This window comes from Nothobranchius furzeri, chromosome 3 (assembly GCF_043380555.1).
Source record: "Nothobranchius furzeri strain GRZ-AD chromosome 3, NfurGRZ-RIMD1, whole genome shotgun sequence".
Lineage (NCBI taxonomy): Eukaryota > Metazoa > Chordata > Actinopteri > Cyprinodontiformes > Nothobranchiidae > Nothobranchius > Nothobranchius furzeri.
Genome location: NC_091743.1, coordinates 1,156,082 through 1,167,500, shown reverse-complemented (window position 1 = coordinate 1,167,500; position 11,419 = coordinate 1,156,082). Strand labels below are relative to the sequence as shown.

Here is an 11,419-nt window from a genome sequence, read left to right as displayed (position 1 = left end):
TGCTTTGGGGACAGCAGCATAAACAGGTGGGCCAGTCAGATGCCATTTCTCTGATTACAGGATTTAAAAGTACACACTCATCTACTCTAATCCTTTATTTTAAAGAGAGGACTCTGCATATTTATGAACAGCAATGCAACTGTAAATATGCCAGATTGTAGCCTTAGGCTAATCTCCATCTGCAGTCCTCTGGCAGGTTCATGTTAAAAGAGATAAGACAAATAAAAAGACAAAAAGCAGTTAGGAACATATTTTACGACAAACACAAGTGTAAAAACAAATAAAAGTGTCATCTATGATTGCATCTTTGAGTTTCCTGTAGCCACAGTTTCAATCGTCTTTTGAAATTAACAAAACTTGAGCTTTCTCTCACTTGCGTAGGAATGCTGTTCCAAAAAGTCGAGCCCTGGAATGAGAAAATGTCGTTCGCCTAAGCGTGGGCTCACAGTCACCTCTAACTGTTGCTCGAGTTACTCTGGAAGAGTCCCTTTGTGATTTTTAAATAATAAAATCATTCAGTGGTGGAGGGGATGGACCATGAATAACTTTATAAACCAGGCAAGCAGATTTTAAATGTTTAAAATGTTGGAAACTCGGTAGAGAATATTTATCCAGAATCGGACCGTGATGATTGCATTGGCTTCTTGTCCAGGATTTGTGATGCCCTTTTATAGCAGGACTCAACAGGTCTGATAACAGATGAGGAAGTAAATGACCAGCTGGTGATGCAAAAGCCAATGTGAGACAGTATCACTGAATGTAATACTGTAATGTAATGTCATCGGCATACATAATGGTATCTACATATCGACATACATTTGGCAAGTCATTAACATAGAGTGAAAACAGTAATGGTCCCAAAACTGACCCTTGGGGGACACCTGCTTGTTTGTGCTTATGGGCCAAATATCAGTTCAGAGTACCCACCCTTTTTGGAGTCCCTGGGACGAGTGCTAGATAGTGCTCCATCAGGGGACTCCATTGTCCTGCTGGGGGACTTCAATGCTCACGTGGGCAATGACTGCATGACCTGGAGGGGTGTGATTGGGAGGAAAAGCCCGCCTGATCTGAACTCGAGTGGTGTTTCGTTATTGGACTTCTGTGCAAGCTGCAGTTTGGCCATAACGAACACCATGTTCTAACATAGGGATGCCCACCGGTACACTTGGTACCAGGGCAGCCTAGGTCGCAGGTTGATGATAGACTTTGTAGTCGTATCAACTGACCTGCGGCCATATGTTTTGGACACCCGAGTGAAGAGAGGGGCGGAGCTGTTAACTGGTCACCACCTGGTGGTGAGTTGGATCAGATGGCAGGGGAAGATGCCGTGTAGACCTGGCAGACCCAAACGCATAATGAGGGTCTGCTACGAATGCCTGGCAGAAGAACCTGTCAAGACGGTCTTCAACTCCCACCTCCGGCAGAGCTTTGACCGCATCCCGAGAGCAGTGGGGGACATTGACTCCGAGTGGGACTTGTTCCACTCTGCAATTGTTGAGGCGGGTGTTGCTAGCTTTGGTCGCAAGGTGGCCAGTGCCCGTCGTGGTGGCAACCCCCGTACCCGCTGGTGGACACCAGAGGTTCGGGGAGCCGTCAGGCTGAAGAAGGAGGCCTACAGGGCGTGGCAGGTCTGTGGATCTCCAGAGGCAGCAGACAGGTACCGGATAGCCAAGCGGGGTGCAGCAGTGGCAGTTGCCGAGGCAAAATCTCAGGCGTGGGAGGAGTTTGGTAAGGCCATGGAGAAAGACTATCGATCGGCTCCAAAAAGGTTCTGGCAAACTGTCCGGCGCCTCAGGAGAGGGAAGCAGAAACTCGCTCACACTGTTTACAGTGGGGATGGGGAGCTGCTGACGTCAACTGGGGCTATAGTCAGACAGTGGAAGGAATACTTTGAGGAGCTCCTCAATCCCACCAATGCGCATTCCGAGGAGGAACCAGAGCCGGGAGACCTGGGGATGGACTGTCCAATCTCGGGGGCAGAAGTTGCTGAGGTAGTCAAACAACTACACAGCGGCGGAGCACCGGGGGTGGATGAGATTCGTCCTGGGTATCTCAAGGCTATGGATGTTGTAGGGCTGTCGTGGTTGACACGTCTCTGCAACATTGCGTGGTCATCGGGGGCAGTTCCTAGGGAGTGGCAGCCTGGGGTGGTGGTCCCCATCTTTAAGAAGGGTGACCTGAGGGTGTGTTCCAACTATAGGGGGATCACACTCCTCAGCCTCCCTGGAAAGGTCTACTCCAAGGTACTGGAGAGGAGGGTCAGATCGATAGTTGAATCTCAGATTGAGGAGGAGCAATGTGGTTTTCGTCCTGGCCGTGGAACTGTGGACCAGCTCTATACCCTTGCAAGGGTGATGGAGGGGGCATGGGAGTTTGCCCAACCAATCCACATTTGTTTTGTGGATTTGGAGAAGGCTTATGACCGTGTCCCCAGGGGCACCCTGTGGGGGACGCTCCAGGAGTATGGGGTAAGTGGATTTCTGTTAAGGGCCCTTCAGTCCCTTTACCAGAGGAGCGTGAGTTTGGTCCGCATAGCCGGTAGTAGGTCGGACCTGTTCCCGGTGAGGGTTGGACTCCGCCAGGGCTGCCCTTTGTCACCGGTTCTGTTCATTACCTTTATGGACAGAATTTCTAGGTGCAGCCGTGGTGTGGAGTGTGTCGAGTTTTGTGGCAGGAGAATCTCATCTCTGCTTTTTGCGGATGATGTGGTCCTCCTAGCTTCATCCAGCTCTGACCTTCAGCTCTTGCTGGGTAGGTTCGTGGCCGAGTGTGAAGCGGCTGGGATGAGCGTCAGCACCTCCAAATCTGAGACCATGGTTCTCGACCGGAAAAGGGTGGCTTGCCAACTCCGGGTCGGGGGAAAGGTCCTACCTCAAGTGGAGGAGTTTAAGTATCTCGGGGTCTTGTTCACGAGTGAGGGTAGGAGGGATCGGGAGATCGACAGGCGGATTGGTTCGGCGTCTGCAGTGATGCGGACGCTGAGCCGATCTGTGGTGGTGAAGAGGGAGCTGAGCCAGAAAGCCAGGCTCTCGATTTACCGGTCGATCTACGTCCCGATCCTCACCTATGGTCATGAGCTTTGGGTAATGACCGAAAGAATTAGATCGCGGATACAAGCGGCCAAAATGAGTTTCCTCCGTAGGGTGGCCGGGCTCAGCCTTAGAGGTAGGGTGAGGAGCTTGGACATTCGGGGGGGACTCAGAGTAGAACCGCTGCTTCTCCAGATCGAAAGGAGTCAGTTGAGGTGGTTTGGGCATCTGGTCAGGATGTCTCCTGGACGCCTCCCTGGGGAGGTGTTTCGGGCATGTTCTGCCGGCAGGAGGCCCCCGTGTCGACCAGGACACGTTGGAGAGGTTGCATCTCCAATCTGGTCCGGGAACGCCTTGGGGTCCTGCCGGAGGAGCTGGTGGAGGTGGCCGGGGAGCTCCCTAGTTGGGATGCTGCCCCCGCGACCCGGACCCGGATAAGCGGAGGAAGACGATGATAAAAACAGACAGCTGTCTCTGTTGAGTGGTGACAGCGAAAGCCAAACTGCATAGGGTGAAGGGACTGGTCACCACTGTTCAACTGTTGTAAAATAGATTTAGCCACCCATTTCTCTGCAATTTTTGAAATAATAGGCAGAATGCTGATCGGTCTGTTTTGTTCTCTGATTTGTAGATGGAAATCACTTTTGCCACTTTCCACTCTTGTGGAACAACTGCCTGTGTAATTGACAAATTAAGTAAGTGAGTTATAGGATGTAAAAGACCAGTTTTGTTGCGCTTCACCAAGTTGGCATCAAAACCAAAGACATCCCTTGCCTTAGAATTTCTTAAGGTGGAGATTATGTTTGAGACTTCTAATGCTGTAATACTATCAATATCAATTTTTGAACAGTTCACTGATGAAGATGAAATGCCAGTATTTGGATCATTGTCTAATGTTTCATTACCTGAGTTTTGCAGGGTGCCATTTGGATTTGTGAAAGTTTGTGAGATCTCATATTACATTTAGAAAATGTTCATTTAAACTAGATGCAAGAGCAAATGGTTCAGATACCAATTTGTTATTCAATTTAAGTTCAAGTTCTTTGTTGTTGTGTTGTTTAGGTTGTCCAGGGAGTTTACTAATATTTTCCCAAATTAGTTTCCCATTTTCGTTTGCCTTTTCAATCATCATCATAAAAATATTGGCCTTTGCTACTCGTAGAACTTGTGCTGCCTTATTTCTGAAAGATTTATTCATGTTTTCACTCATGGTTATGTAGCAAAGTATTTGGGAATTTTCTTCTACTAACAGACTACATTTAGAGAGTAACATCCAGACCTATCTGGCTGCTTTACTGTAATATGTGTAAAAACATGGATGACACCAATGCAACTGCCTAAACAAGTGAGAACGAAATGTGACGTGGAAAACTACAAAACAGGTTCATTCCTAAAACGGCCCGCTCCAACCCTACTACACTATCTACATGGGAGCACGAGTTGTTCTAAACCAGTCTATCTGCCATGTCCAGCTGGAGGTGACTTTACCTTGTCGTAGTAGTATCGGAGCGCCCTGCTGAGCTTGTCATAGTTCATGTTGGGCTTGTTCTTACGGGCTCCCCACAGCCGGGCCACCTCCTCCGCTTGGAGCAGCTTGAACTCTCCTTCCTCATTGGTCCAGCAGATGAGGTGCTCATTACCGGAATCCACCAGGAGCTGGAGAAGAAACTGCCACAGGGTGACAGAGCTGTCCATGCCTCTCACTGAAACATACAAACAGTTCAAAACTAACAATGTAAGGTCCAGTTAAACTGCATCTGCACAAAATATTAGAAAGTTTACCTTATTGTATAATAACCTGCTCAGTGGCCTGGTGGTATGTGCGTCTGCCCTGGGACTGGAGGAAACCTGCTGGAACCAGACTGCAGTGACAGGTTTGTCATTTCAAAATGTTTAAGTCCCAACTGAGCAGCCCACCATTCTGAAGTTGCAAGTGCAGTCTTCTGGCCACAGGGGCTGGGAGGTCTCTCCTTAACCCTGTAAAGGATGATTTTAGCACAAACTGGCTCAAGAAAACGATTTAACAATATGAAAAATGTGCAAAGCGTCCCCTTGAATACCTCCATCTGCTCTTGACTCAAAAGGCCCAAGTCTGAATAGTCTAAAGTTGATGCTAAAGCTGTTTAAAACCAGCTGTCCCTATCTTAGTTTTGCTCAGTCACAGTAACATCCCACCCACCCACCAAACCAGTACAATGATGAGATTGGCCCAACACACACATAGAGCACTGTGATTGGATTGCTAAGGATGTTCAACAGGGCAGTCCCCTCTACAATGTTGAAGAAGACACAAATACATCCTTTTTCTAAATAATAGACTTTACCCTTGGAGGTTCCTTAACAAAAAGCTACACTGGGGACCCTCGCACAAAAAAATAAGTACCTTTAAGTGCTCTTGACTCTTGTCTACTCTTGCTTCAGCAACTGATGGTCTAGATCAGGGGTCAGCAACCTTTTCCCATCAAAGAGTCATTGTTTCCCGTTTCCCACAGGAAACACTGGGAGCCACAGCGTTGTGGGAGGGGCCTACTGGGCCTGAGCCCACCCACTTGCACTTGGGCCAACCCTAAGCTGCTTTAACCCATAACAAAAGGTGACGGTAACCAATACCGGTCGCTCACGTACGTGAGAGTTATCTTTCAACAGAAGATATTTTAAAAATTATTTATATAAAATTGATCCAGAAGCTGTAGCCCGTCTGTACCTATAATATTTGGATATTTTTCACTGTTAGTGGTGGTTAGATTACGCACAAGCAGGTGACCTGCCAACCCGGTCTAACGTGAGACTGGGTTGGACCACACCCTACTTAAGAAGTATAGCTCTGTAGGTACAGAACTACAACTTGTCAGTTCTTCGAAGTATTTTGACATCTGACTTGACAGCACTTTCATTTGACATTGACATGAATATATTACTCTCTAAAGTCAAGTCGAGAATTGGGTTTCTACCTTGGTCAAAATGACAGTCCTTCCCATCTTAGATTGCAGTGACATTTATGGGACTGCTTCCAAAAACTTCTTCATAAACTCGAAGTCATTTATCACTCAACAATCCGTTTGGTCACTGGTGCCCCGTTCACTACTCAGCATTGTGAGCTCTACTCACTTGTTAACTGGCCGTTTTTAGCTTTGTGGAGGCCCTATGCAAGATGCTGTTCCGGGGCCCCTATATTGCCAATTTGGATATTTTAAATAAAATATAAGCTAAAAGTGATGAAAACACAAATATTCTACATGGTTTGAGCTCAAGTGCAACAAGTAAAAACAGAAAGAACATTTTTCCAGATTCCACTCAGCTTGACAATGTTATTGTGCAATCACAGTTGGCCAGTAGAGCCAAAATCTCCACTGCTGGCTCTATCATATCATGCCATTTATATTGTGCATTACAACTACAACCATGTATTTTGTTTTCGCTACAATCACATAAGCACAGCTCTGGATAGTGGGTGCAGACGCTCTTTTTGCCCACCAGTGTTGTGAGCATGTGCATTAGTGTCTGGATGAAGAACAATAGCTTTTCCAAGTAAGGCTGAACTATTTTAGGAAAAGACTGAATTTCAATTTTCTGGCAGAAAATGGGATTTTAATTCGATTTACATTTTTTATCAAGTTTCAACACAATGTACAGTAGCATTTGTAAACATAACAGGAAATGACATGAAACCATCAAAAGCTATCACTCTACTAACGCAATAGGCCAGGCACTAAATCGAACATTTATCGTTATTAAAATTTCTGACACTTAGAGATCATTTTTCCCCATGTCAATAAATTTGATGTGTAGATACATCAAAATTTGACTCAACGTAATACATGTGACAGCCCCATCTAGTGGACAACTGTTGTTTCTGCGCACCCCTGTAGTGGCCCTCCATTTATCGTTATCAAGGTGAAATCCTCCAGATATCGTGATATTGATTTTAGGCAGTATCGCCTAATTCTAATGGGTTTTGTAAGAAAAGAAGCTGCACTTCCAAACCCACCAAATGTTACTACAGGAATTAAAGTTAATCCCTTTCCGCTATTGCAGGAAGCCAGGTCATCAGTCCCTCTGTATCAAGCTCACGAGCTAAGTGAGGGACAGGAAATGAACAATAAAGACAGACTGCAGTAGTGCTACCACAATTAGTGAATTTATTACAATAACATTAGCAAACAATATAGTCGACTATAAATGTTATAGTCCTGAGAAGGAAGAGATCATGGCGAGTCGGCAACATAGCTCCAATGTTTGGGAGCATTTTCCAAAAACAACAGAGAAGCATGTAAAGTGCAAAAGCTGCAAAGTGAAACTCCTTTCACAGGAGCCCATCGGTGATGCACGGGCACTTTCAGAGGAAGCACGTTATGGGGGAGAACGAAGATTCACCTCTGTAGGCCTATTACCACTTGCTAGCTGCTAACATCAACAGAGTTACCCAGGGTCTCCCCCAGCAATTTCTAAGCCTGGTGTCCCACCAGGCTTTGCTTGGCCACCCGCCAGGCTGAGCGTCATGCCCCGCCTCCCTCCCCGACCCTACCGTGTCCGCTGACACGAACAGCGCAATGAAACTAGAGCCCTCCTTCCATCAGCCGATACTGGTGAGAAACAGCAGTGTAACGTGTGCAACCCCCCCCTACCCCCTCTCTCACCGAGGAGCGCTGCGGGGCGGAGCGCGCAACCCCCCTTCTGCTTCTGGGGGAAACCCTGGTTACCTGTATTCAAAGGTGCTGCAACAACAGTAGTGATGGCAATTGTATTACCTTTAGAACACGTATTTGCTCTAATGTTAAACGCTAATGGTTTCTTTTTAGGTGCTTACCTCTGTTCAACTGTAGCATTTGTATTAACTCATTCACTGCCAGCCGTTTCCTGATCAGTAAAGCCCTTCGCCGCCAGCGTTTCTCGCCGTTTTTATGGGTTTTTAAGAGTGACAGAACGTTGCGCGCTAGGATGATGTCAACGCCAAAACAACCAAAACAAAGAGGAGACTCACCTCTTACATCACAGTGTTTCCCCTAGGATTTTTTCCAGCTGTGATGGCGGGGGGGTTATGACACGTCTCACCTTTATGTTAATATTGTTTTATTTGATGCCCTCCACTCTGAACTGCACCAATCCAGCGACTGCTGCATTTTAATAACTAGTATTAAAGGTGAGTACACCAACATTTGCACAAGAATAATTTCTGTTTTAAACTCTCAGTGACACACTTTGCAGGGTGGGGGGGTGGGGGGGGGGGTTGGCATTTAATTTTTATTGGCGTCTGGAAAAACATCTCCTTCTGCCCCCTGTATTTAGGTCCAAGACCATTACTGGGCTGGCCCTGTTAGACACCTTCTACACCCCTGCTTAGCAGACTTAATGAAGTATTTTTAAGCCAGTATAAAAATGACTGAAACACAAATGTACATATTTAGCATTATTGACCAATATCTTTGATTTAATGTATTTGCTAAGAACATCAAGATGCATTACAGTGAACATTATAATAAAGTACATGTTTCTAGTGCAGAGAGGAGACGACCCATAGAAGCACTGGTCTGATCTCATTTCAGAGAAAACTAGAACAGGTCAGATGCACCTGATAAATAAAATTACTAACATAAACTCAGGAATCTGTTTCTCTGCTTCATTGTTCTGGTGCTGAAAACATCACTAATGCGGATCAGATACACAGATGAACGCACCTCTTATTGATTATTAGGAAATGAGTGGGCGTGGTTTACATCAATACATTATTTTACATCTGAAATTGATATGGATTGATCAGAAGTTGATATGTGTGTATTGTTTATCTGAAAACTATTTACAGAATATGAAATACTAGAACATTTTATTTTAATTTGATTTAACTGATTTTTCTAACGTTGTTGGCATTTTTCCCACACACAAACAAAGCGATGTTGATTGAGGTGTGTGAGAGAGAGAGAGAGAGAGAGAGAGAGAGAGAGAGAGAGAGAGAGAGAGAGAGAGAGAGAGAGAGAGAGAGAGACCCGAGCAGAGGCAGTGACTGACGCAGCACGAGCCGTTTTCAGCTCTGTCTTGTCAAATGCACCACGTACGTTACGAAAAAAGTAACTTTAAATATTAAACCGAAAAAGAGGCGAACTGAAGAAAACCTATGGAGTTATGAAGAAACGTAGCAACAGTGAAGCAAGCACAGACAGATCTGTTACTGTCTGTGTGATAGAACTGAGGAAAATAATCAAATAATCGATGCATCGGGATGCGGACATAAACGATTCTGCATCGTAGAAGAGGAGCCATAATCGATCAAAGTGGAATGTAGTTTTGTTATTTTAACAGCGGCACCAGCGCAGCATACACATCTGTCAGAGTGAGCGTCCTCCACATTTACCTCCGCCTTAATGTGGTTCTGCAGGGCTGAGCGCTGGAGTTGTAACCTGAGACCGAACCGGAACCGAATCAGCCCGACCGGTTCTGTTGGATTTGGGCCGTGAATTATGTTAATTGAGCGGGTTGTCACGCGGCGCGCTCCGCTCGCTCGCACAGCAACTGATAGAGAGAGAAAGAGAGGATCGGAGGAAGCTCCTCCAAACACGCGTTATTTTCAGAATTTAACTCATTCACTGCCGATGACGACTAAAGTCGTCATTTGCACTTTTTTTACTGTTTGAGCATCAGAACGAGCCCCCGCGCTGAGAGGACAAACATCTCAGCCCTCAAGCCGATCTTCATCCACATACGTCACACACTGCCGCAATATTTTTAAGCCCCCAAATGTCTAAAAGGGTAGACACAACAGATCCTGGGTCAGTTAGGAGCACTACAAAAACAGCAGCCTTGATTAATACATGCTGCGTTGTTTGAATTTGATTGGAAAATTGCAGATATATTGTTCGTAATTAAAAACTGAGTCTGTGGGGCTCATCATTGAAAATAGTGGGAGTATTTTATGATATGTCACATGTCCATTGTGTCTTGCCCTTGTTCTGCCATCTTTTATTTGAGCCCCAAGAAATGCATCCCATTTTACGCTTCAGAAGTAAAAGCAGTGAGGAGGCACGACTAATTGTTCCAGGGAATCTGTCACCAGATCAGAAGTGTTGGGCTGCTGCTCTTCACGGGTCTCATCCATGACTTCTGCCCGGGTCTGTAAACATGTATCTGTGGGTATAAGCTCTGACTCATCCAGTCCGAGCCCACACACACGCGCGCGCACCAAACTACCATGTTGAAAACAGCGACATCAGAAGAAAATAGAACAGTTAACTGCTGCTTGAGGAAGTTTAATAAGCATGACGTAACTCGTGACTGTAATGAATTGTCGTCCCAGTAAAAACAGAAGTGGTAACGTTAACTACAACAAGCCTAGGAGCATCACCATCACCTGTGTCGCTCAGAGCGGCAGGTCTGGTTCCGCCAGTCCACCTGGGCACAATTAAACCACTTGTTGACAGAAACCACTGGACAGTTTGGGTCCGGAGAAGAGTCGGGTTCGGTTAGCTGGAGCCGAGAGTAAGAGCTCGGCTCTGCCGTTGTGTTTGCTATTTCCCTACAGCCCAGGTGTCAAACAAATCAAAGCACCGATGTGGTTTTGCTAACTGGGAAGCTAGCAGTGGCTAGCTCCCAATTAGCCCTCAGGCTAACATTACCTCGTTTGCAAAGCCAGCTGGATTTCCGAGTCGTGGCGACGCGTTAAAATATTCCCAAATCATTTCTGGAAAACTTGCTACGGTTCCATGGCTTAGAAAGACAGCTCTAAACACAGTGTCAAAAAAAACAAACAGGAAAATTAAAGACGTAGAAACACCTCACTTCCACAGATCCTTTGACCAGGAACTAATGCTGCATTCACTGTTCCTCCGGACATTTTATTTCTAACAACTTTTCACTGTGCGTTTGTATGTTGGACTATGGTTTTGTGTCCTGTGGTGTTAATGGGTGGAAGGGGAAGAATGTACGGAAGGTCTGTAACATTCACGATAGCAGCGAAACCGTTTCAGTCGTTTATGTTTCCGAGCCAGTCACTGTAAGTGAAAATTCCCACAATTTTGTTATGAGTCAAACACCTCAACAAACTGACACTGAGATCACTTCCTGCCCTCGGTTGTTGTTTTGTTTTTGTGTGAGCGATCAGGAACTCCGGCTCTTTTAAGAGAACCGGTTCCCACGGCTCGGTTCACTAAACCGAACCGGCTCTTTCGGTTCTCAAACAGCTCCTGACATTTTTTTGGTTTCTTAGAGCAACCAATCTTTCTACATAGATCATTTAGTCCTACTCACCATGTTCAGTGATGCTGTCTGCTCTTCATGCCAAACAGGTGTCATACCATATGAGTTTAATGTCGTATAACTCCGTTCTTTAAGCAACAACTAGGCAAGACCCAGGCTAGAAATCTAGGTGTTATCATTGACTCCGACCTGAACTTCTCTGGACA

The 11,419-nt window shown here is 45.8% G+C and overlaps 1 protein-coding gene across 6 annotated transcripts in view; it reads right to left on the bottom strand.

Moving 5' to 3' along the window:
* Nucleotides 1-10,971, bottom strand: part of elk4 (ETS transcription factor ELK4) — a 28,313-nt gene extending 17,342 nt beyond the window's left edge. For 3 of the 6 annotated variants that reach the window (XM_070549075.1, XM_015940576.3, XM_015940579.3), the window contains exons 1-3: nucleotides 10,634-10,971; nucleotides 4,812-5,006; nucleotides 4,518-4,732 (exon numbers count right to left, since the gene is read on the bottom strand). In XM_070549075.1, coding sequence (XP_070405176.1) covers nucleotides 4,518-4,724 — 207 coding nt within the window. In that variant the 5' untranslated portion in view covers nucleotides 4,725-4,732; nucleotides 4,812-5,006; nucleotides 10,634-10,971. Of the gene's footprint in view, nucleotides 1-4,517; nucleotides 4,733-4,811 lie in introns of all 6 variants that reach the window. The other 3 variants (XM_015940577.3, XM_015940578.3, XM_054735081.2) reach the window with 3 other exon arrangements.
* Nucleotides 10,972-11,419: the final 448 nt, after the last annotated feature.